Source organism: Archocentrus centrarchus, chromosome 24, assembly GCF_007364275.1.
Source record: "Archocentrus centrarchus isolate MPI-CPG fArcCen1 chromosome 24, fArcCen1, whole genome shotgun sequence".
Classification (NCBI taxonomy): domain Eukaryota; kingdom Metazoa; phylum Chordata; class Actinopteri; order Cichliformes; family Cichlidae; genus Archocentrus; species Archocentrus centrarchus.
The window spans coordinates 3325131-3351729 of record NC_044369.1 but is presented as its reverse complement, the minus strand read 5'-3'; the positions used below and the strand labels follow the sequence as shown (position 1 = coordinate 3351729).

Sequence of the window (26599 nt, the reverse complement as noted above, 5' to 3'; positions counted from 1 at the left end):
CTGAGTGGTGCTGGCTAATTCTGTTAAGATGAAATGGTCAGGAGATTACATATGCAGGTCAACTTTTTGTGTGTGTGTATGTGTGTGTCAGAGAAAACTACAAGTAGTACATTCTTATCAGTCACATTCAGAGAGAGAGGTGCTCTATGTGACTGATAAGAATGTACTACAAGTAGTACATTCTTATCAGTCACATAGAGCACCTCTCTCTCTGAATGTGATTTAATTACTGTGGCATTTTTGGGTTGCATTTATATATTTATAAAACAAACAAAAAGAAGGTCACCAGACTGTTGTTAAAGGAGAGGACGATTACACTCAAACAGCTGATTTCTTTCATTTGAAACATGTAAAGTGATCGTCTGTAGAGATATGTGACAAAAGGAAAGCAGCAAGAGTGAAAGGGAAACACTGAAAAAAGTAATGGTGAAAAAAGCCACCATAATATTACTACTCTGTAGTCAGCCTCACCTCCACATGCAGACTGTGGTGTACTTGCTAAGGTGACTCATCAAGTGTTTCAGTTAAAGTGATTTTTCTACTTATTGCTGCACTCTAGGGTGTGTTCATTGTTTTACAGGTAAAGGGTAGCTAAGGTCTGCTTACTTATCTGGTGAGTACATTAACTTTGGAACTTAAGCAGCAATAAAAGAGTTTAGTTCTTTTCCATATAATTTGTCCTAAAATAGCAAACATAAGTCAGAAATTTTGCATCAAACTGAGCTGAAATCTATAAACAGAGCATGAAAGGTTTTTGGAGAATATCTGTTCTTCACATTCGGGAAACAGCACACAGTTTGTGAGGTGAAGGGCTGAGAGTGATGCCCACACTTGGAGTCAGATCTAATTCATCCTCTGAAACTCCAGGTGCAGGAGTGAAGCGAAAATGCTGCAGGAGGGTGGCAAAGAAGAGGAAGAGCTCCATCCTGGCCAGACCCTCTCCGAGACAAACCCTGCGACCTGCAGGAGAGAATCAAAGGCTAAGTTAAGCTGTCCTGTCAGCAGACATAAACTCAACAGCGACCGCTGAGCTCACAAACCTGCAGAAAATGGAATGAAGGCATCACGCTTGATGAATTTTTTCTCTTTGTCCAGGAAGTGTGTGGGATAAAAGCTGTGTGGTCTCTCCCACTCGTCGGGATCATGCAGGACAGATGTCAAGAGAGGAAACACTGTGGTTCCCTGCAGAAGTAACAACACACAGACTGAAACTTGGCTACTTAGTTACTACTCAACAAACTTAATTGGCAAGTTGAAATTATGCAGATCAAAGAAAATTCACATGCTTCTTATGATGGAAAATTACTTTCAGATGAAGATACAAGAAAGAGTGTAAATAATTTACCTTGATTGTTCTACATGTACCTCTGAAGGGTGAAGATGGACAAACTTTTAGCCCCTTTTTTTCAGATATATCTACTTTTGTCCTCTGTAGTGAACATTACATTTTCATGCACAACTTTTAATTTTTTCAAGAAACTCAATTAAATCCTGTTGTACTCTAAAGGGCACATCCCCGGCTTTCTGGTCATGTGACAGGCTTGCATGTTGTGAACTTTATTTTGTTCTCAATCCAAAATGGCTGACATTGCAGGAAGCATATTTTATGAAAATAGGAGAAGTAAATCAAATATTGTTACTTTTTTTTTGTTGTAAACAGAGTTAAATCATTTATGTTTTGAAATAATGGTCTTTGAACAAATGTCAGCTGTAACAGACGTCAGAACCATATTTTTGTACTTTGAGACCAAATCCTTGTAGGTAACAGGACTGAGGCAGAGATGATTCTGTACAAGATAGTACAAAAGTACAAGACTTCACACCATCCACTGGGGCTGGCTACATGCTGGCTGGGGACTGTTTGCCTCAAGGTGTGCAGTCCACCAGATTGGCCCCTTTAAAGCCACAGCCAGGATAGCTGGAGTTGGGCAAATCTGCAGTTACCCTGTGTGGTATGGTGGCAGCGATTCAGGCAGTCCAAGGTCACTCAGCACTCAATCGGGACAAATCATCTCTGATCTCCCAGTTTCTTAAAGGTGCCCACAGGCTTACAGTTCTCATGTCTGGACCCTTGGTTCCCCCATGGAACCTCCATAGTCTTTGGCACTCTTCAGCATCCCCCCTTGATCCCCTCAATAATGCTAATTTTAAATGCTTTTCCCTTAAAACAGCTTTTCTAATAGATTCTTCTTCTTTCTTCTTCTTCATAACATTTTCCAGGAGGTTTCACAGTGATTGCTGCAGGTTTTTGCCAGAAGGATCAGGGGTATCCTTTTTTCCTAACTCTGCATTTCTACCAAATGCTCTATCCAGGTCCTCTTGTCTTAGTTTGATTTAATTCTGGGGTCTTCAGCACACCCAAGACAGTCAAAGTCCAGGCTGTCCCATTGGGTTGTAGAGGCCATTCACCAAAGGTATGCATTTTTGGGAACTCTCCTCCTATCCCAAGTACGGTGCCACTCAGTCCGAGGTGTGGCCACTTCATGGGCCTTGTCACGGGCCATTTGTGCTGCTGGTCATGTAAGTCCACATTTCCTGCCATCTTAATGTGTCAGTCAGTCCCTCCATGGATGGATGTATCTCAGTGGTAGCCAACTGGACATTGCCTCCATGGTCATCTAGCATCTTATGGACCAATCACAGCACCATTATGGCTTTCCTTCGGGATCTTGCAGGGTCTTCTTGGTGCCAGTCTTGCATTTTGCAGACTTATCGCTCCTCTGCATCTCAGGCTTGGCATTAACATCTTGTAGGGTCCTGGCCTGGTTGGCATGTTAACATGTTCATTTGTGCATAGCTCATGTACTTAAACTGTGGTGTTAGGATACTGGGCTGTACCATCTCCTGTTGGGGTGTCTCAAAGAGTTACCCCGTGTATATGGAATATGTAACAAAGTGGAGAGATAAAGAATAATTATTTTAATTGTTCAGTTCAGCTCCTTGTTTTGTATGAACATCATCCTGATGTCCACTACAGTGGACATGCTGAAAAAATTAATTTAAAAATAAATTTGAAAAAGTCATCGTGAGATGTTTCTTTGACCCCAAGGATGTAGGAAATTAGAAAGAAAAGCCAATTTGATGGCACTTATTTTTATGGGTTCCAATAAACTCCAATAAACTTTTTACTTCAGTTTTATTTATATGATGCTGTTCGCAACAACAGTTGTCTTTAGGTGCTTTATGTCATAAACTGTTTGGGCAGCAGGCCAAAGAGTTTGAGCTTGGTTAGTAAAATTATTTAAATTCTGGTTTTGGCGTGTATTTGCATGTAACCCCCAATATGAGACAAACATGATCACACCCTATAATTGCTGTTGGGTGGCATAGTGCTAGAGTGGTTAGCACTGTCACCTCACAGCAAGAAGGTTGCTGGTTTGATCCCTCAATGGGCCCTTTCTGTGTGGTCTTTGCATCTTCATCCTATACCTGTGTGGGTGTCCTCCAGGTACTCCGGCTTCCTCTCACAGCCCAAAGATATGTATGCTAGGTTAACTGCTGATTCTTAAGTGGCCATGAATGTGAGGTAGATGAAGTGTTTTAAGTGTATAGAATTACTGTATTTTTCGGACTATAAGTTGCTCCGGAGTATAAGTTGCACGAGCCAAAAAATGCATAATAAAGAAGAAAAAAACATATATAAGTCGCACTGGACTATAAGTCGCATGGGGGATTAATTTGATAGAATCCGAGACCCAGAGCAGACATTCCATCTTGAAAGGCAATTTAAAATAATAATGGATTAAAGAAAAGGGCGAACACGGTTACGCCTACGTTATGCTAACGTAACACATTCAGCTACATGACGCACAACGAACTGAGTACGTGTCTGGTATGTTAACGTAACATTAACAGTTATTCAGATAACCATAGCGTAAAGAACAATGCTTCATCCTCTGTGTCGCTTCTAAACAACTCCGCACACTCCGTAGGTAGACGAAGCGCCGCTTCTTCTTCTGTGTCGCTTTCGTCAGACTCGTCGTCAGCTGCAGTTCCAATTATTCCGGCCTTTCTGAATCCCGACAGGATGGTTTCGGTTGTCCCTGAAGCCCATGCTTTGTTGATCATTCCAATGACTTACAGGAAAGTTGGGTGGTGCATTCTCCCAGTTGCCGTGAAGCTGTGCTCTCCATCCATCATCCACTGCTCCCACAGGTTACGCAAGACTGCCTTAAAGCTCCGGTTCACGGAGATGTCAAGTGGCTGGAGCATTTTGGTTAATGTGTTAATAATTTCACATGTAAGTCGCTCCGGAGTATAGGTCGCACCCCCGGCCAAACTATGAAAAAAGTGCGACTTATAGTCCGGAAAGTACGGTAAGTGCTTTGTGAATGTATGCTTAAAAATGTGAGCGTAAGACTAGTGAGGCGCTATTTAAATGTGAGTACATTACATTTTTCTCCACCAGCAACATTTAATACAATTATTTGAATTCTAATTTTAACAGGGAACTAATGAAGAGGGTTTAATATGGGAGAAACATGATCTCTCCTTGGAAGTGCAGTTGGTACTCTAGTGCTTTGTAAGCATTGTCTTGAGTGTGATCAGCTCTTCCATTTTCTGCCATCACATGAATCAGTAAAAACCACCCCCACCTCTTTTTTCCTTCCCTCTGGATTTGGGTTGACCTAGCTTCCCTAACATGTCTTGGTCTTCACTTTACAGAACATAACTGACAAGTCAGTTATATTATCTGACAAGATATTTGTTTGGTACAGGTCAGGTTTTCCATAGTACGTGTATAATTCAGTCTAACCTTCTTGATAAAGTGACCCTGAAAAGTGATGTCTCGGGTGGTTTTGTGAGGAAGTCCAGCGGGGAGGATGCTGCTCAGTCTCTGTGTCTCATGGATGACGGCGTCAGTGAAGGGCAGGTTTTTCCTGTCAGCGACCTGCACCTGTCGATCTCCTATGACCCTCCTCAGCTCCTCCTGGACTTCATCTGGAAGATAAAAGAGGGCAGTGGGCAAAATTCATCATTATTAGACTAATTAAAACACTCCATTATACTCAATAAATGAATGAAGGTCACATGCTTCATTTGATTTAATTTTGTGATTTTTTTTTTTCCCCAATAAATCCTTTCATTGGTGTATTCAAGTATGGATTACTCAGGCTCCTCACCCTGTATCTTTGGATACTTGGTCATAAACAGAAGTGCCCATCTCAGTGTAGTTGATGTTGTTTCAGTGCCGGCAGCAAACAGATTCATGACTGTTAGCATAAGGTTATCATCGTGGAAGTGACTGTTGGTAATCCCAGACTCCTGCAGACACGTAGCAATAATCTTAGTGAAGCTAATCTAATCCCAAAGTTTGATGGGGTTCGGTAGCAGAAAACAAAGTGAGCAAATACTGTTTTGTTATACAAAATACTGCAGAAAATACTACCAGACACTTAACAGTAACTTGCAAATAACATGGGCCAGAAGCACAACTACAAATAGTTGAAAGGGTTCTTAGTAGTGATTAGAGCGTCAAACTGAAGCTTCGATACGTGCTTCGAACCCTGGGCTTACAACTCCATAGAACCACTGCTTGATGACGGACGCTGTCGTATCAAGATTAACACAAAAGCGGTAGTTACACAAGCACAGCCAGTTAATGCCATGTTTCCCCAGCACTCTGCTCAATAACACAACACACACATTCATCCATCTTTTTTTGTAAATGAACCTGATATCATGATATTTGGTCATAACGTGTGCGCCTCAAACAATGCAAAAATGCTTCAGATCATTGAGGTGTGAGCGTGTGCATGCATGGGTGTAATTGAAAGGATTGCACTTTTCCAGGAGAGGGCGCTATAATTGAAGCTTCGAGTAATGAACCTATTTTCGAAACAGTTGGCTCAAGTGATTCAGTGCTTCACAAAAGCTTCAGTTACAACGCCCTCTCCTGGAGAAGTGCAATACTTTTAATTACACACATGTGCAAAGGCACACCTCAATAATCTACTTTACATTTGCAGAAAATATCATTTGTTCTGTTTCTTTTGCTTGTAACAAGATGTGATGTCAGTGAATCACCTGACTGGATCATGAACCAGTCGGGTGATTCGTTCATGTGACATATGACGTTTGAACCAGCAACTGCTTCGTTGCTGGTTCAAACGTCATATGTCACGTGATTTATTTTCACCCCAAATCAAGCTTCAAAGCAGTGGTTCTATGGAATTGTAATCCCAGGGTTTGAAGAACACATCGACCCTTCAGTGTCGCACTGCCATCACTAGCTGTGAGAGATTTCCTTTGGGTCAATCTGTTCTGTGGACTTGGACCCCTGCTGATGTGTATGGATTTGCCCTTTTGTTGATTTGGACTTTGTTGTCTGGCGACTCACACTGCGCAATTTTTGATTATCTTAATTGTAAATAAATCTTTTGACCTTTTAGTCACAAGTCCCCTGTTTGAGTCCACCTGTTAGCTGAGCCATGACATGTATGCCGGGTGTAATAAGGCACAAGTCGTGTTAAAATAAAAGTATATCCTCATTAAATTCAAAACGTTTAGGTATCAGGACATAATTTTTTTTTAAAAAATCATCAAATCCTTATTATGTTTAAATATTAGGTAAATTGAACTTCAGATGGACAACATGACATACTACAGTTAATAGTTTAACAAAAAACAAAACAAAATGCAGAAGCAGTGTATGAAAAACTAAGTACACCCTATCAACAGATTCTAGAACCACCAATAGCTTAAATTAAACATTTTCTATATGACTTTATCAGGTTTCATTGTTTTGGAGAAATTTTGGTCTACTCTTCTTTACAACATTTCAGGGCATTAAGGTTTACAGTCATTCCTTTATGCATGGCTCTCTTAAGGCCCTGGCACAACATTTCAACTGAGTTGAGGTCTGGACTTTGTCTGGGCAACACCTCAGTTCTTTTCTTTTTAGCCATTCTTTTTTAGATTTGCTGCCCTTGTCCTGTAGCAAGAGGTAATTTCAATCAAGCTCTAAATGTTGGACAGATGACCTCCCATTTCACTCTAAAATGCTTCATGGTTTATTTAATGACTGCAAGGTGCTGTGGCTGCAAAACAAATCAAAATCATCACCCCTTCAAAACCTGTGCTAATATGCTGTGTTTGGTTCTCTCTAAATGTGGATCCCCAGAAAGGACCAGTCCCATCCAACTACTAGCCAATAACTTGTCTCAGCACAACATGGAAACTCCTGTCAGGCATCATAGCAGCTAAAATGAACAGGAACATGGCTCAGTACATGAGCAGGGCCCAGAAAGGAATTGGCAGTAACACGAGAGGAGCAAAACACCAGCTACCGGTAGATAGAGCGGTCACTTGAAAATGTAAGACCAAAGTGATCAACCTGTGCACCACCTGGACTGATTACAAGAAAGCTATGACTCAATGCCTCACACATAGATCCTGGAATGCCTAGAACCCAGATCAACAGAACCCTAAGAGCCTTCATCAGGAATTCAATAGGAATGTGGAGAACAACACTAGAGGTCAGTGTGAGATTTACCAAGCAGATGCTCTAGACTGAACCCCCTCAGCCAGATAATTAAGAAGACTGGCTACAAATACCAACTATGTCATGGAGGAACCATCAGCCACCTCTTCTACATGAATGACATCAAGCTGCCAGGAGTGAACAAGACATTGATTCACCGATTCACACCACTAGAATCAACAGCAGCGCCATCAGAATGTCATTCGGACTGGAGAAGTGTTGTCAGATGGTAACAAAAAGAGGGAAGGTAGTCAGAACTGAAGGGATTGCACTATCAGAAGGACACATTGTGGACATTGAGGACAGCTACAAGTACCTTGGAATCCAACAGGTAAATGGGGACCATAAGGCGATAGAAGCCGCTGACATCAAGGGAAATGGTAAATGGACTACTTCTTATATAAGGCTTTTCTACTCTACTCAAGCACTCAAAACTCCTTACCATGTACAGAGGGTTTCATGCCAAATCCAGCACCCCAAGACTGTATGCTAAGCAGAAAGAAAGAGGCAAAAGACTAGAAAGTGTCAAAACCACTGAATGGGATGAAACAGCAAAGATCCACTAGGAAGATAGCCACTAATGAGCATGTGCTTCATGAATACATCAGGCAGCAGAAACCCAAGAGAGAAGAGGAGCAAGAACAGGAACCATCATGGAGGGATAGGTCCCTGCACGCATGTACCACCGGCAGATTGAAGAAGAAGCCGATATTGAAAAAGCCTACAAATGGCTGTACAAAGCTGGACTGAAAGACAGTTGAAAACTGAAAAACAGTTGCAAGGTGACAGGACCAGGGCGTCCTGGGCTAGACCGTCCAGTTTAACAGCTGCTAACTTCCGGCCTTCTAAGACTTTGTGTCCCTCAAAGGATACAGCCCATTGCTTTGGACACAGCCCAAATCCAGCAGAGTGGTGTTTATAGAGTGATGTCTGATTGTTAGCTTTTCTCACTATTACTGTTGGGTATTACCTTGAAGCACCTTGAGGCAACTGTTGTTGTTATTTTGTGCTATATAAAAAAAAAACTTTAATTGAATGATAGATATGCTAACCTCCAGCATTTTCTTGCGGACCAAAAAGGCATCCACAAAGCCTCTGCACATCTGTGGATTCAGAGTCTCTTTAATTTGGTTGAAGATGCCGAGGTTTTGCTTCCTACTGACATCAGTCAGTTTGCAGAATTCCTTCCTATCAGCGGTCCACTTGAAGAGTGATGGAAACATGTCATCCATCTGTCAAACATCGCGCATTAGTAAATAAAATAACATTATGCAGTTACAACAATTAATCAGTAATTTATGGTGTGTACTTCATGCAGTGACTGATGTCAAAGTGCACAAATGCATGTACCTGCGCTCTTCTTGATGTGTATTTATTTAATTTTGTTGCATATTTTTAGTTATTTGATTTCTTGATTCAACGGGTCTGGAAATATTCAGGCCCGTGTGCGACTAGTGAAATTAAACTCAGCTTTCAAAAAAGTGTGGTTAATGACAGTTAATTCATGATTTAACAAGGGGGCAATTAATTTTTCATATAGGGCCAGGAAAGTTTGGATATATTTTTTTGTGTTATGTTTAAATTAGGGGTGGGACTCGATTAAAAAAATTAATCGAATTAACTACAAGCTTTGTAATTAATTAATCGAAATTAATCGCATTTTAATCGCATTTCAATATTTGACATGAGAAATATTAATTTAAGTTTAGTTGATGAATGAATCAATATACATAAGCTTAAACTTCAAAATGTTGTTTATTTTCCCACCAGTCTACTACACAGACCAATGAAGGGTGGAAGTGCTCCTGTGATAAGCAAACTCCTGAAATTAAAGTTCAGCATCATAACTGGATAGTTTTAGTCAACATTAATGTCTCACTTGTTATAGTTGGAAATTAATCATTCGCTCAGCTGTATTCCTTGATGTTGAAATGTGTTATGCTTGTTTTAACAGCTTATTTTGAATTAAAGACTTAAAATTAAACCACAAAAAGGAGAAAAAGTTCGTTCTCCGTTTAACAGCTGCTTTTACACAGCTGTGCTTCGCACTCACGGTTGCTAGGCGACATGAGCTAGGCAGAGGTGACGGCAGCTGATATGAAGGCTAGCTGCTCACTTCCGGCCTTTGTGGTGTTCATGGGCTGCGAAAGACGTGGGCCGGGTCCTTCGCAGGATGCGGCCCCTAATTTGGACATTGTGCGTCGATATAATCTGTATGCCGGGAACTCGCGCACTGAGAAACGTTCCACGGTGCAAAGTGCGATTAAAATGCGTTAAAATTTTTAACGCGTTAATTTCCCCGTAATTAATTAATCGAAATTAACGCGTTAAAGTCCCACCCCTAGTTTAAATATGTTAGATGATCTGAAACATGTAACTAAGTCATATTTTGGCCAAAATTGAGATATCTGTCTAAATGAATCTACACTGTTAGCAAAGTAGAATTAGGTAGGTATCTCAAAATATGCCAAAATATGACTTAGGGCATTATGCTATTAGGCTAACAATATGTAAAAATAAGAACTCAGATTAGGGGGCAAACACTTTTTGACAGCACTGAAAAGTTTTTTTCTTCATGTACTTCAAAATCAGTCAGTGCATAAGCTTCACAAAGTATAAGTTAATACCTGTATCGCAGGAGAGCCCAGAATTTTACCATTTCTATTCAGTCGATTTAGCATCGATGTGAACTCTGGATCATTATATTCAAATCTGCTGCCATATACAATGGAGCAGATAATATTAGAGACTGCACAATTTATTGGTTTGGTTGTATCAAAAGCTTGTCCTGTGGGAAGGGAAATGAGAAAAAGTCAAATATATGCATAACATTCCAGTTAATGTACCATTCATCTCGCTTTAATCAAACCACACCTTTAAAGTTCTTAAATCCTTCAACGAGGTATTGACATTCCTCAGTTATTTTGTCCTCACTTGCTCTTTTTCCCATCCCAAAGTCTCTGAGATTAGTCAGTGCAAAACGTCTCATTTCTTTCCAAGAATCGCCGTTGGACCATAAAACCCCTGAGAAGAAATGTTCACAAAGTAGTTTGACTTGCACACAGAGTAAGGGTGACAGATGTGATAAAACATGGGGACATTTTGGTAATATTTTTTCCTTACCATGGCCTTGGCTAATATCATCCAAAATTTGCAATGGAACTCTCTCTCCAAAGACGTCATCATAGTCAACAAGTGCCTCCTTCACTGTCTTGTATCCTGCCAGAACCACCACTTTTTTTGGTCCCAGATAGATGGTGAAGACTGATCCATATTTCTTTGAAAACTAAGTGCAGCAAAATATGTTCATATTTTCAGATACACCAAAGAATTTCAATAAATAAAAATAAATAAAAAAACAAAACAAAAACAAAAATAAAACTATATTCATACTGAGAGCTGCAAGGTGAGCTGAATCTACAAAAGACCCTCAAAGATTAGTCCAGTAAATTCCTCACCTCCAGTAATGTGTTGTAGGGTCTTTTCAGATCCAGCTGCAGCAGGTTTCCAAGCAAGGGAAGTGGTCTGGGTCCTGGAGGCTTCTGTGTACTGAAACTGGAGAAAAAGGTGAAAAATATAAGCAGGAGGACTGTGAGAACCCCCAACAACGAGGTAGAACTGAAAAACTGGAGGAAAAAATCTAACGTGTCCATGACTAAAACAAACTGTAGACTGGAGGTTATTTGTTCTAAGACACTGAGAATCAGTCTTTTGGATGAAACAAGTCTTTTTGTTTTGTTTACCAAACAGGAGTAAGAGACAGTACAGGAGGTGGGATTAACAAGACAAATAAAAAGTAAATGATTACTGTTGCAGTCGATACTTGGTCATTGCACTCTTGGAAATAGATCGATGCTTCCATATCATGCAAGTGAGATTATTTTAACTCTCCAAATCATCAGGATGACTTCAACTCATTCAAAATGCAGCAGCCAGAGTCCTTAAAGATGCAGAAATTTGACCATATTGTCCCAGTGCTGATAGCACGTCATTTGTTTCATTTGTGTGTGTGTGTGTGTGTGTGTGTTTCTTTTGTTTTGTTTTACTGTTTTCATTAAGGAGCTTGTGCCCACTAACAGATTAACCATTACAGAAACAGAAAAAATTAATTTGGTAATTATAAACACCAATGGCAATTTTATTTATACAGCACATTTCATTATACATAAACTCAGTGTGCCCAATACAAAAGATAAACACATACAAACCTTTGTTGTCTTAAATTAATTGAAATATTTTAAATTCTACAATATAATTGTCCATGAATTTTCAAATTTACTGTGAAAAAAATTGTAAAGCACAGTATGATTTTTATTAATTAAGATGCCAGATTACAGTTATACTTGCATTCCTGAACAGAATAATTTATTTTAGTGGTTGAATGTTACAAGAAAAAAGGGAACAGAATGAAAAAGAAGAAAAGGCAGGGGTAAGAAAAAATGTCACAGTTGTGTTGATTAGTTTGATCTTTACTGGGGCAAAGGTTGTCCTTTTGTTCTTGCACAGTTTTTTTATTTATTCATTTTTTTTGCAAGATTATGGACCTTGTTGGTAAGGTCTGTGGAGTTTTCAATGTGATGGGGTGTGCTGCATACAAGTGGAGACAAGATCGTTGCGAGGTGCTTGGAAATGCTGTAGGTGACTGAGTTTGACTCCTTCGTGGAGTCCCACTCAGACTCAAAATGCATGGCGTCCAAAAATGCATGGAGTAGTTTCTCCAGGGTACAGGTGGTAGTAAGTAGTACAATATGAGCTCAGTTCCTGTTTGACAACTTTGCGACCGATTTTGATTGGCTCGGATGAGGAAGCACTTTGGAAAAGGGACCCCAAGGCATTCCCAGGCCAGCCGAGAGATATAATCTTTCCAGCGTGTCCCGGGTCTACCCCAGGGCCTCCTTCTGGTAGGACATGCCCAGAAGACCTCACCCAAGAGGCACCCAGGAGGCATCCTAGTCAGATGCCCGAACCACCTCAACTGGCTCCTTTTGATGAAAAACTTTGTCACCAGTGAAAACTTATGAAAGATTTTCAAAAAAATCCAATATGGTAAAAAAAAAAAAATGCCATCCCTAACTCAGCTCGATCCAAGTTACGATCACAAATGCAAATCCATCTTTGCCCCAATAGTGGTGTTAGAGTGCTAATGGCACATAACTTGGTGAAAATCATAATGAGACTGTCCTGAGGAAGTCCGCCAAATTTTACAACTTTTGACCAGATGGTTCTAGAAGCTGCCATAGTACGGAACCCCGGAAGGGACATGGGAGGGAAAAAAAAAAAAAAAGATATATTTTTGCAAGATCTTGCAAAACTTTTTTTTTTTTTTTTTATAGATCTCGCAAAACTTTTAATGTACCATAGACTCCCAGTGGAGAGGAAAAAGATAATATAGATAAGAAAACCTAGAATCAGTACGGGTGCCTGCAGTCTTGCTGCTTGGCCCCCAATTCTGGATTTTAATAGGGAGACAAGAGGAGCCAATATGTGTGTTCTTTTTAAATTTCTGCATTCATCACCCATCATCTTTGTTATGATCTAGTGGTAATTCACTGACATGCATGAGGTGCTTTTTGGAACTTAACTTTGGCTTGTTGGAGAAACTGAGCCCAGTTTTTAGAATTGAACTGTGTCAATAAGGCAAAGAAACGTTGGAAAGAGGTCATTGCTGTTTGGTTGTGAATCACTCCCCCCTTAGTAAGTGGTCAGAGAGTCCAGATTTGCTTATGTAATTGTGTGTTCTAGAAGTATTGGGACAGAGGTTGTCCATTTTTTTGTTCACACAATTTATATTATGTGAATAAATGTAATGCAATTGTCACACTAAATAGTGTTGATTAGTTTGATTTGTAATTTGCGAAAACCTTGGTTTCCTTTACATCTTTATGAGCAATTTAGAGACCGACACTGAATGTCTTGATCACAATTCTATATTAAATCTTAATTTTCACATTACACAGAACTAGTCAGACTGTACTACAGGCAAAAGGTAAATACATGCATGAAAATAACCTTGAAATGAAATTATTCAGAAGTGAATTAATTTGCAGACATGTGATTGCTTTATTTTGCAGCCATACAAACAACAACAACAACGACGGACTAATTTGAATCAAACTGAGGTGAATTCTTCACACACTCAAAGACTGCCTCGTCCTCATATTTGGGAAACAGCACAGAGTTTGTGAGGTGGAGGGGTGAGTGTAATGCCCACACTGGGCGTCAGATCTAATTCATCCTCTGAAACTCCAGGTGCAGGAGTGAAACGAAAATGCTGCAGGAGGGTGACGAAGAAGAGGAAGAGCTCCATCCTGGCCAGACCCTCTCCAAGACAAATCCTGCGACCTACAAGCGAGAACAAGAAAAACTTAGGCTGTCCTGCCAGTACATGTAACCTCATCTGTAATTTCTGAGCTCACAAACCTGCAGAAAATGGAATGAAGGCGTCTCGCTTGACAAACTTTTTCTCTTTGTCCAGAAAGTGTGCAGGATAAAAGCTGTGTGGTCTCTCCCACTCGTCGGGATCATGCAGGACAGATGTCAAGAGAGGAAACACTGTGGTTCCCTGCAGAAGTGACAGACAAACTGTAGAGACTCTGTATTGTGAATGATAGCAGGGAGGCACAAAAAGGTACCGAGATGAGAACAAAAATAGCACACACACACACACACACACACACACACACACACACACACACACACACACACACACACACACACACACACACACACACACACACACACACACACACTTCTGCTCCAGCTCCAAACTTTGTCCTGTCCCTGTGTTTGGTGGCCAACCTGCCTTCAAGGTTCTTTTTGGTGGAGTTTGATAACTGTTCATAATTTATTCTGAACAGCCCCCCCCCCCCCAAATATGTAACAAACTATACTGCCAAAAGTGTGCCTTCACATGCATATGAACTTGAGTGACATCCCATTCTTAATCCATAGGGTTTAACCCTATAAAACTGAACATGTCAGCAGGGACACACACACTTCAGATGGAGCAAACCCAGACTCCTCCATCAGATTGGCAGATGGAGAAGTGTGATTCATCCCTCCAGAGTACACATCTCCACTGCTCTAGAGTCCAGTGGTGGCATGTTTTACACCACTGTATCCGACACTTTGCATTAAGCTTGGTGATGTAAGGCTTGGATGCAGCTGCCATGGAAACCCATTCCATGAAGCTCTCTCTGTTCTTGAGCTAAACTGAAGGCCACATGAAGGTTGGAGGTCTGTAGTGATTGACTCTGCAGAAAGTTGGTGACCTCTGCGCACTGTGACCCTCAGCATCCTCTGACCCCACTCTGTGATTTTACGTGACCTACAACTTCATGGCTGAGTTGCTGACATTCCCAGTCGCTTCCAGTTTGTCATAATCCCACTAACAGCTGACTGTGGAATATTTAGTATTGAGGAAATTTCACAACTGGACTTGTTGCACAGGTATCATCCTATCATGGTACCACACTGGAATTCACTGAGCTCCTGAGAGCATGAAACTTGCTCAGTTTTGCCCCAGAATCACAATCCATAATGCATTTACTGTTTCCAACTAGATGTTTGGTACAGGTCAGGTTTGCCACAGTATGTGTATAATTCAGTCTTACCTTCTCGATAAAGTGACCTTGAAAAGTGATGTCTCGGGTGGTTTTGTGAGGAAGTCCAGCGGGGAAGATGCTGCTCAGTCTCTGCGTCTCATGGATGACGGCGTCAGTGAAGGGCAGGTTTTTCCTGTCAGCGACCTGCACCTGGCGATCTCCTATGACCCTCCTCAGCTCCTCCTGGACCTCATCTGGGAGATAAGTGGACACAAATTTCATCCCTATTAGAATGACTAAAACGCTCCACTATACTCGCAAAATGCGGCCCCATGGTTCATTTGATTTTATTTAGTTGGCAGCCACCACCCCACCCAATAATTGGTGTACCGATTACTCAGGCTCCTCACCCTGTATCTTTGGATACTTGGCCATAAGCAGAAGTGCCCATCTCAGTGTGGTTGATGTCGTCTCAGTGCCAGCAGCAAACAGATTCATGACTGTTATCAAAAGGTTATCATCATGGAAGTGACTGTTGGTAACCCCAGATTCCTGCAGAGACAAAAGTAATATTTGCTTAAAATATTCTATGTTTCACTGCCATTTAGTGGATGATCACCTCTCTGCTAACGACCTCTCCATGGACACAACAGAAAATACTGCAAGAAACATTAACATGCACATAAAGTGGGTCAGAAGCTCAAGTCCAAGTGACTGACAGGACGCCCACCCCACCCCCATATACCTCCAGATAAGTTATTCCATAATATCAACTTGAGATAACAGAAATGCCCACCTCCAGTGTTTGCTTGCGAAGCATAAAGGCATCCACAAAGCTTCTGCTCATCTGTGGATTCAGATTCTCTTTTAAGTGATTGATGATGGTGAGGTTTTGCTTCATGTTGGCAGCAGCAATTCTGTGGAATTCCTTCCTGTTAGCAATCCACTTGAGCAATGATGGAAACATGTTGTACAGCTGCAAAACATATTTGCATCAGTGATTTAATATAACCCTGTTCAGTAGTAGGGCTGCAACTAACGACTATTTTGATAGTCGATTAGTCATCAACTATTGAAACGACTAGTCGAGTAACCGGATTATCACATAATTATGAAATGGCACTTACTTAGCTATCAGCTTTTACATTTAGCATAAGGTTATTTAAAATGTGGTAATAAACACATACTTCATTCAAAACTTTTAATCAGGTTTGCTGCTGATGTAACTTTAACGGTCCATTTTTCCAACCACAAAAAAAAAAAAAAAAAAAATTATATATATATATATATATATATATATATATATATATATATATATATATATATAGTCTTTAAAACTGCGAGTATGAACATGGCTGACTGTCTCGCTCTCACTCCTTCACTCGTAAACAGCGAATCACCTGAACCAGTCAGGTGATTCATTCCGAGAACGAAGCAGTTGCTGCTTCGGACGTCATATGTCACGTGATTTTTTTAGTCCTGAAGCAAGCTTCGAAGTTTCGGTTTCAAACTTTCATCACTAGTTCAGGTGATTCGCTGGTTCCGAGTGAAGGAGCGAGAGCGAGACAGTCAGCCAGGTTCATATTCACACAGTTTTAGTGTTGTTATTACCAACAGTTACTGCTGAGTTATGAATTAAAGACAACCTTTGCTGGCTCGTCCTTTCAACGTGATGACGGACACTGTCGTATCAATATTAATGTAAAAGCGGCAGTTACACAAGCACACCCAGTTAATGCCATGTTTTCCCAGCACTCTGCTCAATAACACAACACACATTCATCCATCTTTATTTGTAAACAGAACCTGATATGATATTCGGTCATAACGTGTGCGCCTAAAACAATGCGAAGCTGCTTCAGATCATTGAGGTGTCTGAGCATGTGCATGCAAGTGTGTAGATGAAAACACTGCACTTTTCCAGGAGAGGGCACTATAATTGAAGCTTCACGTATGTAATTAACCTATTTTCAAAACAATTGGTCCAAGTGGCTCATTGCTTCACAAAAGCTTCATTTTCTCATCACTAGTATAACCAATGACTGGTCACTATTAAAGATGATTGTAACATACCTGTTGAAATGAGTGAGGAGATTTGACTTTGTTAACAGCGGTTTTAATGCCAGCCTGAAGACGACAGTTTCACAACATGTCTGCGTCTAAGAATACCAACGGGTGGAGCCCCCGCTGCCACAAGTACGGCATCCAATAAAGTACATACATTGCAAAACGCACATTCATTCATCTGGATGATCTACATCATCTCCTTTTAGTCTGGGCCTTCTATAAAATAACATACTAGCAGTGTAAACATAGCTGTCTTAATGTAAACAATCCTGCACAAAATTGGCAGGTAATGATAAACTTCTTGATGAAACATTGTACAGCTTTGTACCCAGAATTGCATTAGAAACACACTGGTAAATATAACAAACTTTTTTTTTTTTTTTTTAGCTTGGACACAATGGGGATGAAAACTGAAAACAAACACATCTTGCCCTTACTGCTTTTTTTTTTTTTTTAACACAAGAACATATCATACAGTTCAGTCTTTATACCTTGGATTTGGCTTACAAATCCGACCTGAGCGTGTCACATATAGGGTATCATTTTGTGACACTTTGGTGGATGTCTGAGCTGGAGTACTATGTTGCTCCCCGATGGAGTGGTGAGTGGTCAGCTGAGAGGGGTGGGGTAACCAGGGTCGTGGTGCAGTTGGGAACGTGTCCGCTGTACCCGGTACTGCTTGCTGAGAACAAGAGTCACCAGGGTCGACGTGTCGAGGTGGTGGTGTCTCGGTAACGGGAAGGATGTGGCGGCGATTCCTCCTGTAAACGCCTCCGTTGGACTCAACGATGTAGGAACGAGGCTCCTTGCACACTTGTGTCACTGTGCCAAGGCGGTCGTGTCCGTTTAAAGTCTGCAACCGAACAGCTTGCCCTTCTGCAAGTGGCGGTAGTGGGCGACTAGTTGCATCATAATACTGTTTTTGAATGATCATCTTCCTTTGAAGCTGGGTGGCGACCTGGATTGTGCTTTTTGGGGCGGGTGCTAGAAGATGATTGTTGACTGGAAAGGTTGAGCGTGTCTGTCGAGACATGAGACGTTCTGCTGGTGATCCTAGCGTTTTGTCACGAGGAATATTGCTGAGGTTCAGCAGATTGAGGAACACGTCCGTTCCACCTCTGTACGACTTTTCCATAAGCTGTTTGGCGCTGCGGATCGCACGCTCAGCTAGTCCGTTCGACTGTGGATATTCCAGACTGCTAGTGACGTGGACAAAGTCCCGTTGTTTGGCAAACTGCTGGAAACGTTGGCTTGTGTACTGTCTGGCATTGTCTGAGATCAGGGTGTGGGGTGCCCCACGAACAGAAAAGTGCCGTTTTAGTTTTTTGATTACAGTAGCTGACGAAGTGTCGCAGAGAAGATCTATCTCAAACCACCCTGAATATGAGTCTACTAGTACTGCATACTGTTGGCCGTGCCATTCAAAAATGTCAGTGGCGACTGTAGACCATGACAGGGTAGGGACAGGGTGTGGTGTCAGCGGTTCCTTTTGTTGGTGTGGAGGAGTGCTGTTGCATACTGCACAAGGCAGCAGCTCTTTTGTAATGTCCTTGTTCATGTTGGGCCAGAATACTGTGCTTCTGGCTCTGCATTTTGTTGACTCGAGGCCTGGGTGACCTCTATGCATGATTTTAATGTACTCTTGCTGCAGTGAGTTTGGAATGACTGGTCTGTGCTCTTTAACAACAATGCCATCCTCCACCACTAACTCATCACGGTAGGGAAAGAATGGTTGTACAGAGGGAGGTACCTGGTGTTCCTTGTCTGGCCACCCGTTTTGGATCATACGCCTAGAGTTTGGAGAACTTGGTCTCTGCCCATGTGTGCTCTGAGTACCTCGAGCCTGGCTGCTGAGATAAAACTAACAGACATCCCTTGAAACGAGTTGTGAGCACTTGATATCTGAGAAGCAGTGCTGGTTGGGGCTCATGATAAGGTGTTGGCCAGGTACATGTGCTTACCCTTTTTGTAGACCAGGATGATGTCGTAAGCTTGTAAACAAAGTAACATCCTCTGCAAACGGGCTGGAGCTGTGTAGATTGGCTTCTTTAGAATGGTGACCAGCGGCTGATGGTCCGTTTCAATGACTGTGCGCTTGCCATAGATGTAGTCTTTGAATTTAGTGCATGCGAAAACGACTGAAAGAAGTTCTTTCTCGATCTGCGCATAGCGAGTCTCTGTGTCTGATAGAGTGCGAGATGCATATGTGACGGGCTTTCCATCTTGCAAACATGCTGCACCTAGTCCGTAACGAGATGCATCACAGGTCAGTGTCACCTGTTTCTTTAGAATAGAATAGAATAGAATGCCTTTATTGTCATTATACAGGATGTACAATGAGATTGGAGGGCCACTCCTGTTCAGTGCCATGTAACAGAAAATCAAACTCTCTAAAATAAAAATAAAAATATTATAAAAATATTATAATCTAGTATAATCAATATAATCAAGAGATATACAGAAAATAAACAATGTGTAAAATATACAAAAAATAGAATGTATAAAAATATATACATACATTGGTGCATCTGTACATTGTAAGAAAAGTAAATATGTGTATACATATAATAATGAAGATGATGAATATTGCACTTGGTGAATGAATATTGCACTAGTGAATGAATACTGGATATTACACAATATAGGAATGTTAGATATTGTTCAGTATGAATAATATAATATTGCACAGAGATGTGGGTGTTGCACAGTTACGGTGGGTGAGTGTGTGAGTTCAGGGTGGTGATTGCTCTGGCGAAGAAACTGTTCTTGAGTCTGTTTGTTCTGGCTTTGATGCACCTGTAGCGCCTGCCAGAGGGCAGCAGGTCAAACAGGTCAAAGCCAGGGTGTGAGCTGTCCTTGATGATGTTCCTGGCTCTGCTGATGCAGCGGGAGGTGTAGATGTCCATCAGGGAGGGGAGAGGGCAGCCAACGATTCTTTGTGCTGTCTTGACTACCCTCTGAAGCCTGACCCTGTCTGCCTCAGTGCAGCTGCCGTACCATACTGTGATACAGTACGTCAGCAGGCATTCAATGGATGAGCGGATTTGTAAATCAATGGATTTACATCAAAGTACGATAAGACTGGTGAGCTGGATAGGCATGACTTCAGATTTTCAAATGCTTGTTGGTGTTGAGGGAGCCAGCACCACGCAGTGTCCTTATGCGTGAGCTGCCTGAGCGGTGCTGCAATGCTGCTGAGATTTGGTATGAACTTCCCAAGATAGTTCACCATGCCAAGAAAATGTTGCACGGTGAGAGAGTCCTGGGGGACAGGCATGTTTGTGATTGCATCTGTCTTTGTGGGGTCAGCCTTTAGACCTTCTTTTGTGAACATGTGACCCACATAGCAGACTTGGTCAAGGCGAAACTTGCACTTCTGCGGATTGAGTCTGAGTTTTATTTCACGTGCACGTTCAAGCACTTTGTTCAGATTTGCATCATGTTTTGCAGTGTCTCGACCTCCCACAATGTCATCAACTATAATGGCACATGGGTAGCCAGCAAACAGTTGTTCCATTGAGCGCTGGAAAACTTCACTTCCAGAGCTTATGCCAAAAGGCATGCGGAGAAACCTGTAGCGTCCAAAAGGTGTACTGAATGTGGTCAACATGGATGACCTTTGGTCCAGTTTTATTTGCCAAAAGGAGTTCTTAGCATCGAGTACTGAAAACAGAGTTGCACCTCACATTTGGGTGGCAACTTCTTCCACACTGCACATGGGATAGTGAGGTCTCTTTAAAGCAGTGTTCAGATCTTTGGGGTTAATGCACAATCTTATTTCCTCTTTGTCTCTTTTGTGTGCTGCGACCATTGATGAAACCCAGTCCGTGGGCTCAGCGATGGGGGTAATGACGCCTTTATTTGTCATGCTGTCGAGTTCAGCTTTTACTCGTGCCTGCATTGCTAAGGGGATACGGTGTGCTGGACGGACAACTGGCTGCACAGCTGGATCCAGTGTCATGGAGTAGGTTATTGGCAGTTCTCCCAGTTCGTCACTAAATACAACTTTGTACTGCCCTTTGATATTTTTTATGAAGCCTGTTTTGGTCTCTGTACTGACCTGGTGAACGTGGGCTGAGTGTGACAAGTCCGAGTTGCATACATGCACGAAATCCCAAAAGTGGTATAACATCACGCTCTACGAGGTAGAAAGGTAACGTGTGTTGCTGTCCATCTAAGTAGCAAGGCAGTGTGACTAGACCTGCAGTTTCTATTTTGCTGCCTCCATAAGCCACTAGATTTGTGGTCTTGCCACATGGTGTGATGTTTCCTCCTGAAAGCTGTTGAAAAGTGTCTTTTGCGATTACATTGCATCTTGCTCCTGTGTCAATTTTCATTTCAACTGGTTTGTCATTTATGTGCAAAGTGACATATCCTTCATCTCGACTTTCCATTCTATTGACAGTGTCCACAGATACGCCATCTACATAGAAAGCATCATCCGTGACGGCATATTCTGGTGGCTCTACATCTAGCTGATGCACTGATTTTCTGGCATAGCTTTTCTTCACAAAGCTTTTTCTTTCAGGGTTTTGACTAGCTGGGTTTGACTTGCAGTGTTTTTTGTAGTGATTCATCTTTTTGCACCTGTGACACTGCTGGCCAAATACAGGGCATTTATCTCTTTGGGCAGGGTGGCTGCCTCCACAATTATTGCAGCGTGTTATTAACTTCGTGTTATGTATTCCCGTCTGGTTATGTCTTGTCCTATGTTGCCCTCTAGTGGAGCTTGGCTGTAAAGCATCCACTGTTGCCGCCTGCTTTGTTAAGGCTCTGGTGTTCTCCTCAGTCGCTTTGTGGATACGGCAGATAGAAACGGCTTTAGCGAGGGTTAAGTTACTATCACGCATCAGGGCCTTTCTTACACTATCATTGTTGATGCCACACACAATACTATCGCATATCAGTTCATCTGTTAGTTCTCCAAAGTGACAACTTTTTGCTTTGATTTTCAACTCGCTGATGAAGGATTCCATTGTCTCACCTTGTTTCTGATTTCGAGTGTTAAACTTGTGCCTTTCTAGTGTTTTGTTACTTTGTGGATTGCAAATTTCTCGAAATTTGCGTTTGAGACATTCAGGATCTTCCCTGGACTCGGCTGGGACAAGGACGGCTCCGCCGTCACCTGGCGCCCTAACTTCTGTGGCGTATACAAACGAACGCTCCCGTTCAATGGCTTCTGCTCCTGCGAGATTGAGGAGGATGTACGCTTTTGTCTTAGCGGGTTTATTCGTGTGTGCTGCTTCAATGAAGATGTCGTATTCCCTCTCAAAAATACGCCAGTTCTCGGCGATGTCTCCTTCAAAACGGAGCGGGTCTGGTCTGCAAAATCCCTCCGCCATAGTTTGCAAGCCGCGAGACTTTCAATGTTTGGCGAAAAAAAAAAGAGGAAGAAAAAAAACGGACTCACGCTCTGCAGATCCAAACATCTTCTGACACCATGTCGAAATGAGTGAGGAGATTTGACTTTGTTAACAGTGGTTTTAATGCCAGCCTGAAGACGACAGTTTCACAACATGTCTGCCTCTAAGAACACCAATGGGTGGAGCCCCCGCTGCCACAAGTACGGCATCCAGTAAAGTACATACATTGCAAAACGCACATTCATTCATCTGGATGATCTACAATACCTTATCAACTGCAGCCATTTCGGCTTCTCTTTCTCATCGGTAAAATCACAGCTGAGTGTGTTCTTTTCGAGTTAAAACAACCAGGGACACGGAATTCCGGAAAATTGATCACATGACAGTTTGGACCCCGAAATGGAATTCTACGTCATCACTTAACCGGATTGCGCATGTGTGAAACTCGCCAGAGATAGACGGACAGGAAGATGTCTGACTACGTTAAAAAAAAAAAAAAAAATCACCAGTAATACTAAACGGCTATTATCGACAATTAAATTCGTCGGCAAATATTTTTATTGTCGACAGTGTTGACTAATCGTTGCAGCCCTATTTAGTAGCAACAGTTGATGCTTTATATACACTTCAGGTTAACTGTATAAACTTCAAAATATACCTACCTGTACTGAAGGTGATCCAAAGATTTGAGCATTTCTGTTTGTTTGATCCACCAAAGCTGTAAACTCTGGATCATCATATTCAAATCTGCTCCCATAGACAATGGAGCAGATAATATTAGACACTGCATGATTCATTGGTTGAGTTGTATCAAAAGCTTTTCCTGAAAAATTCCAAAAAGTGAAATATTTGAGCAACATTTCCATTAATGCAATACAAACCAATCCCATTTTCAACAAATTTAAACTATACCTTTAAATTTCTTAAAAACCTCAATGAGTTGTTGACATTCTTCGGTGATTTTGTCCTCACATGCTCTCTTGCCCATCCCAAAATCTCTCAGAGTAGTCAATGCAAAGCGCCTCATTTCTTTCCATGAATCACCGTTGGACCATAAAATCCCTGAGAAGAAATGCTCACAAAGTAGTTTAACTTGGACACAAGATAAGGCTGGAAATGTACGAGAAAAAAAAAATTTTTTCCTTACCGTGTCCTTGGCTAAATTCATTCAAAATGTGGATTGAATATCTGTCTCCAAACACATCGTCATGGTCAACAAGTGCCTCCTTCACTGTCTTAAATCCTGCCAGGACTACCACCTTTTGGGGTCCCAGGTAGATTGTGAAGACTGAGCCATATTTCTTGGCTAACTAAGAAGAGCAGAATGTTTAGATTTTCACACACATCAGAGGAGCCAAAGGTCAGTGTGCTGCCTGGACAGCTCAAACAAGGACAGAAAAAAAAAACAAAAAAAACCATTGATAGTCTAAAAACCAGCTCACTTTCAGTAATGTGTTGTAGGGTCTTGTCAGGTCCAGCTGCAGCAGGTTCCCAAGCACGGGAAGCGCTCTGGGTCCTGGAGGCTGCTTCCCGTTCCTTTGGGAACTGAAGTTTGAAACAATGATGAAAAAAATGAGCAGGAGAACCGCGAGAGCCCCTAACAAGACCGCGTTGAAGGACTGAGCAAAAGCAGCTAATATTTCCATGGCTTTCTGGATGAAAGAACTTTTCAAGCACTGTGAGAGAATAAGGAGGTACATCAACCATGGTTAGCACACCAGTCTGAGACTTTTGGAGTGGTGAGTTAACGGTTTTGTAACAGGTGGGTTGGAGGGAGGGGGAGAGAGGTCGGCTGTGTGGCAGGCAGGAGATGGACCCACGATGCAGGAGTCAGAGACAAACTTAACCTCAGCTTTTAATTGCTGACAGAACTGGGAAAACTTACATTAACTAAACAGACGGAAACGCACACACAGCAAACAGAGAGCCATAGACAACAACGCGACAGCAAACTGATGTGAACACAGACAATATTTACATACCAGGGAATGAGAACAGTGGAAACAGCTTGACACGAAACACAGGAAGCAAAACTAAACCCAAAACACAAGAACCAAAGACGCTATCAAAATAAAACAGGAAGTGGCACAACACAGAGACCAAGACTAAGATATGTGAACTAGTGATGGGAATTCCAGCTCTTTTCAGAGAGCCGGCTCTTAAGGCTCGGCTCCCAAAGAAGAGCCGGATCTTTCGGCTCCCAAATGGCTCCTTAGATTTTAATTAAAAAAAAAAGTGTAAAATGAATTACTAATGTTAAAACATACATTAGGCCTATATCAAACATTTCTTTATATACTCAACATATAATAGAGTGCTCCAAATACAAATTATAAAACAAAACATTGGAAATCTGAAAAACAAGGGGCTTTGAGGAGGTGATCCTGTTTCTCCTGCCTGATGACCTGCTCTGTTTTGTCCTTCTAATTACACTGACGGATGAACAGTTCGTATACAGTATACCTATGTAGGTTGTTTGTGCAGCCTGCTCGATATTAAATTTTAAATTTGCAGTCTACACTCTGTCTATCAGAATCATCCTTTAACGCCAGGCGATTGCTGCTGAATCGCGGGTTTCCTGACCTTACGAGCCGCAAACAGCTGATTAAGACATAGCATCTCACTGCAGAGTCAGCTGGTCAAAGGAACTTGATCAGCTGGGTTTTTACCGTAACTCCGCGACCATTTGTGCTATCGAAAAAAATTCAAACGGTTCCTGAAAGCTCAGAAATTGCACTTCACAGTCATGTAGTGGTATTACGGTATTTGTGACTGGGAGTCCGCAAACGCCGGCACTTTTGAAGTACGCTGTGTCTCGTTTGACATGTTTGAAGGTATAAGGTTAAAATGTTTCCAGTCTTTGCTATGCTTTCCGTCATTCATTTTTGCTCACCGTTCCCGCGTGTAACCTCTATGTAACGTGCAACTTCCTCTGGCTCTTTTCTGTCTCCGAGTGCATTTTGCAGGAGCCCCTCCCTTCTGGTGTTTGTTTACTCACTGCGCAGTGTGTCCATAGACCGTCCCCTCCCGCTCAGTGGACGATCACATGCTACCATTCATCTTAACCAATCACGTGTGGCTTCCACACACACACAAAAAAAAAAGGAAATGAAGGAAAAGAAAGAAGAAACGGCTCACTATCCGGAGCCGGCTCCCGTCGTTCACTTCAAAGAGCCGGCTCTTAGAGCCGGATCGTTTGTGACCGACCCATCACTAACGTGAACATCTTACTGTCCAACCCTAGCTTAGTCCAGGCACATATGCTTGACAGCATCTATATGTTCTTTGGTTTTAGTTTAACTGAACTAAATGCAGTTTTTATTTGAAAATATTTAATCAGGGAGCATGCTGGGAAATATACTATTATGTTCCGATCTCACCCTTGACCATTTGTGGAAAATGCATGGAACCAATGTTCTGGCTGAAGGAAGGAGGTTCTCATCCATGATTTTATGGTACATGGCCTCATCCATTAGCCCCTCGCTGTGGTGAAGTTGTCCTGGACCCTCAGCAGCCCCAAAGCATAATGTTTCCACTTCCGTGCCACTTCTTTGGAAATAGAGAGGACAACCTGTCAGAAACCAGGCTGGTAATATTTCTTTTTATATTTCTAATGCTTTCATCAATAGCATGTCCATCAGTCACCACCTATCCAGGTTATAGGTGCAGCAGGCAGTGCCACCAATCACAAGAGTTTGCTGGTGAGGCATGTATCATATATTTTTATGCCTATGGGTGATTCCATCTCAGTTCAGCCAACGGGTTAAACCTCACCTCCTCAGATTTTGATGAAATTTGGAATATGGGTAGTAGTGCCAAAACGTTTGCCCACCCCTGGTCTAGATAAATGCTTAAGGCTCGGCCAGGACAAAGTGAAATCAGGTTAAAAAGCTAATAGCTCCAGTATTGGGAAGCTATAGGTAGGCTCCCTTACCTGGGAGGGTTTGCCCTTAATCGTTGTGAGTGTGGAACATTGGTTTTAGGTGGAGCTGATGCTGCACCACGTGCTCCACCACCAGGGGTTCAGCAAGCCTCAAAATCTCACTATCAGCAAATGCCAGACCAGAATACCCCTTGATGGGTACTCTGTGGTGAAAGGGTTTATCCCAATATTGCTTCATCTCCTTCATATCTACTAGGAC

At 41.9% G+C, this 26599-nt stretch overlaps 2 protein-coding genes across 3 annotated transcripts; both read right to left on the bottom strand.

Annotated features, from left to right (window-relative positions):
- Positions 1–198: 198 nt before the first annotated feature.
- On the bottom strand, positions 199–11202 carry LOC115774392 (cytochrome P450 2K1-like). Its single transcript, XM_030721654.1, has 9 exons — positions 10942–11202; positions 10607–10769; positions 10358–10507; positions 10111–10271; positions 8536–8715; positions 5124–5265; positions 4757–4941; positions 1041–1182; positions 199–960 (listed from the first exon to the last, which is right to left on the bottom strand). The coding sequence occupies exons 1-9, from the start codon at positions 11134–11136 to the stop codon at positions 773–775; spliced, it is 1506 nt and encodes a 501-aa protein (XP_030577514.1). The 5' UTR covers positions 11137–11202; the 3' UTR covers positions 199–772.
- Positions 11203–13480: 2278 nt separating this feature from the next.
- Positions 13481–24202, bottom strand: LOC115774421 (cytochrome P450 2K1-like). 2 transcript variants are annotated; one of them, XM_030721700.1, is made up of 9 exons: positions 23900–24201; positions 23605–23767; positions 23370–23519; positions 23120–23280; positions 15824–16003; positions 15438–15579; positions 15097–15281; positions 13904–14045; positions 13481–13825 (listed from the first exon to the last, which is right to left on the bottom strand). In XM_030721700.1, exons 1-9 carry the CDS (start codon positions 24155–24157, stop codon positions 13638–13640), a joined length of 1569 nt encoding a protein of 522 aa, XP_030577560.1. In that variant the 5' UTR covers positions 24158–24201; the 3' UTR covers positions 13481–13637. The 2 variants fall into 2 exon arrangements, 1 of the variants encoding a protein (XP_030577560.1); XR_004019191.1 differs by having other exon boundaries at positions 13686–13825; positions 13904–14076; positions 23900–24202.
- Positions 24203–26599: the final 2397 nt, after the last annotated feature.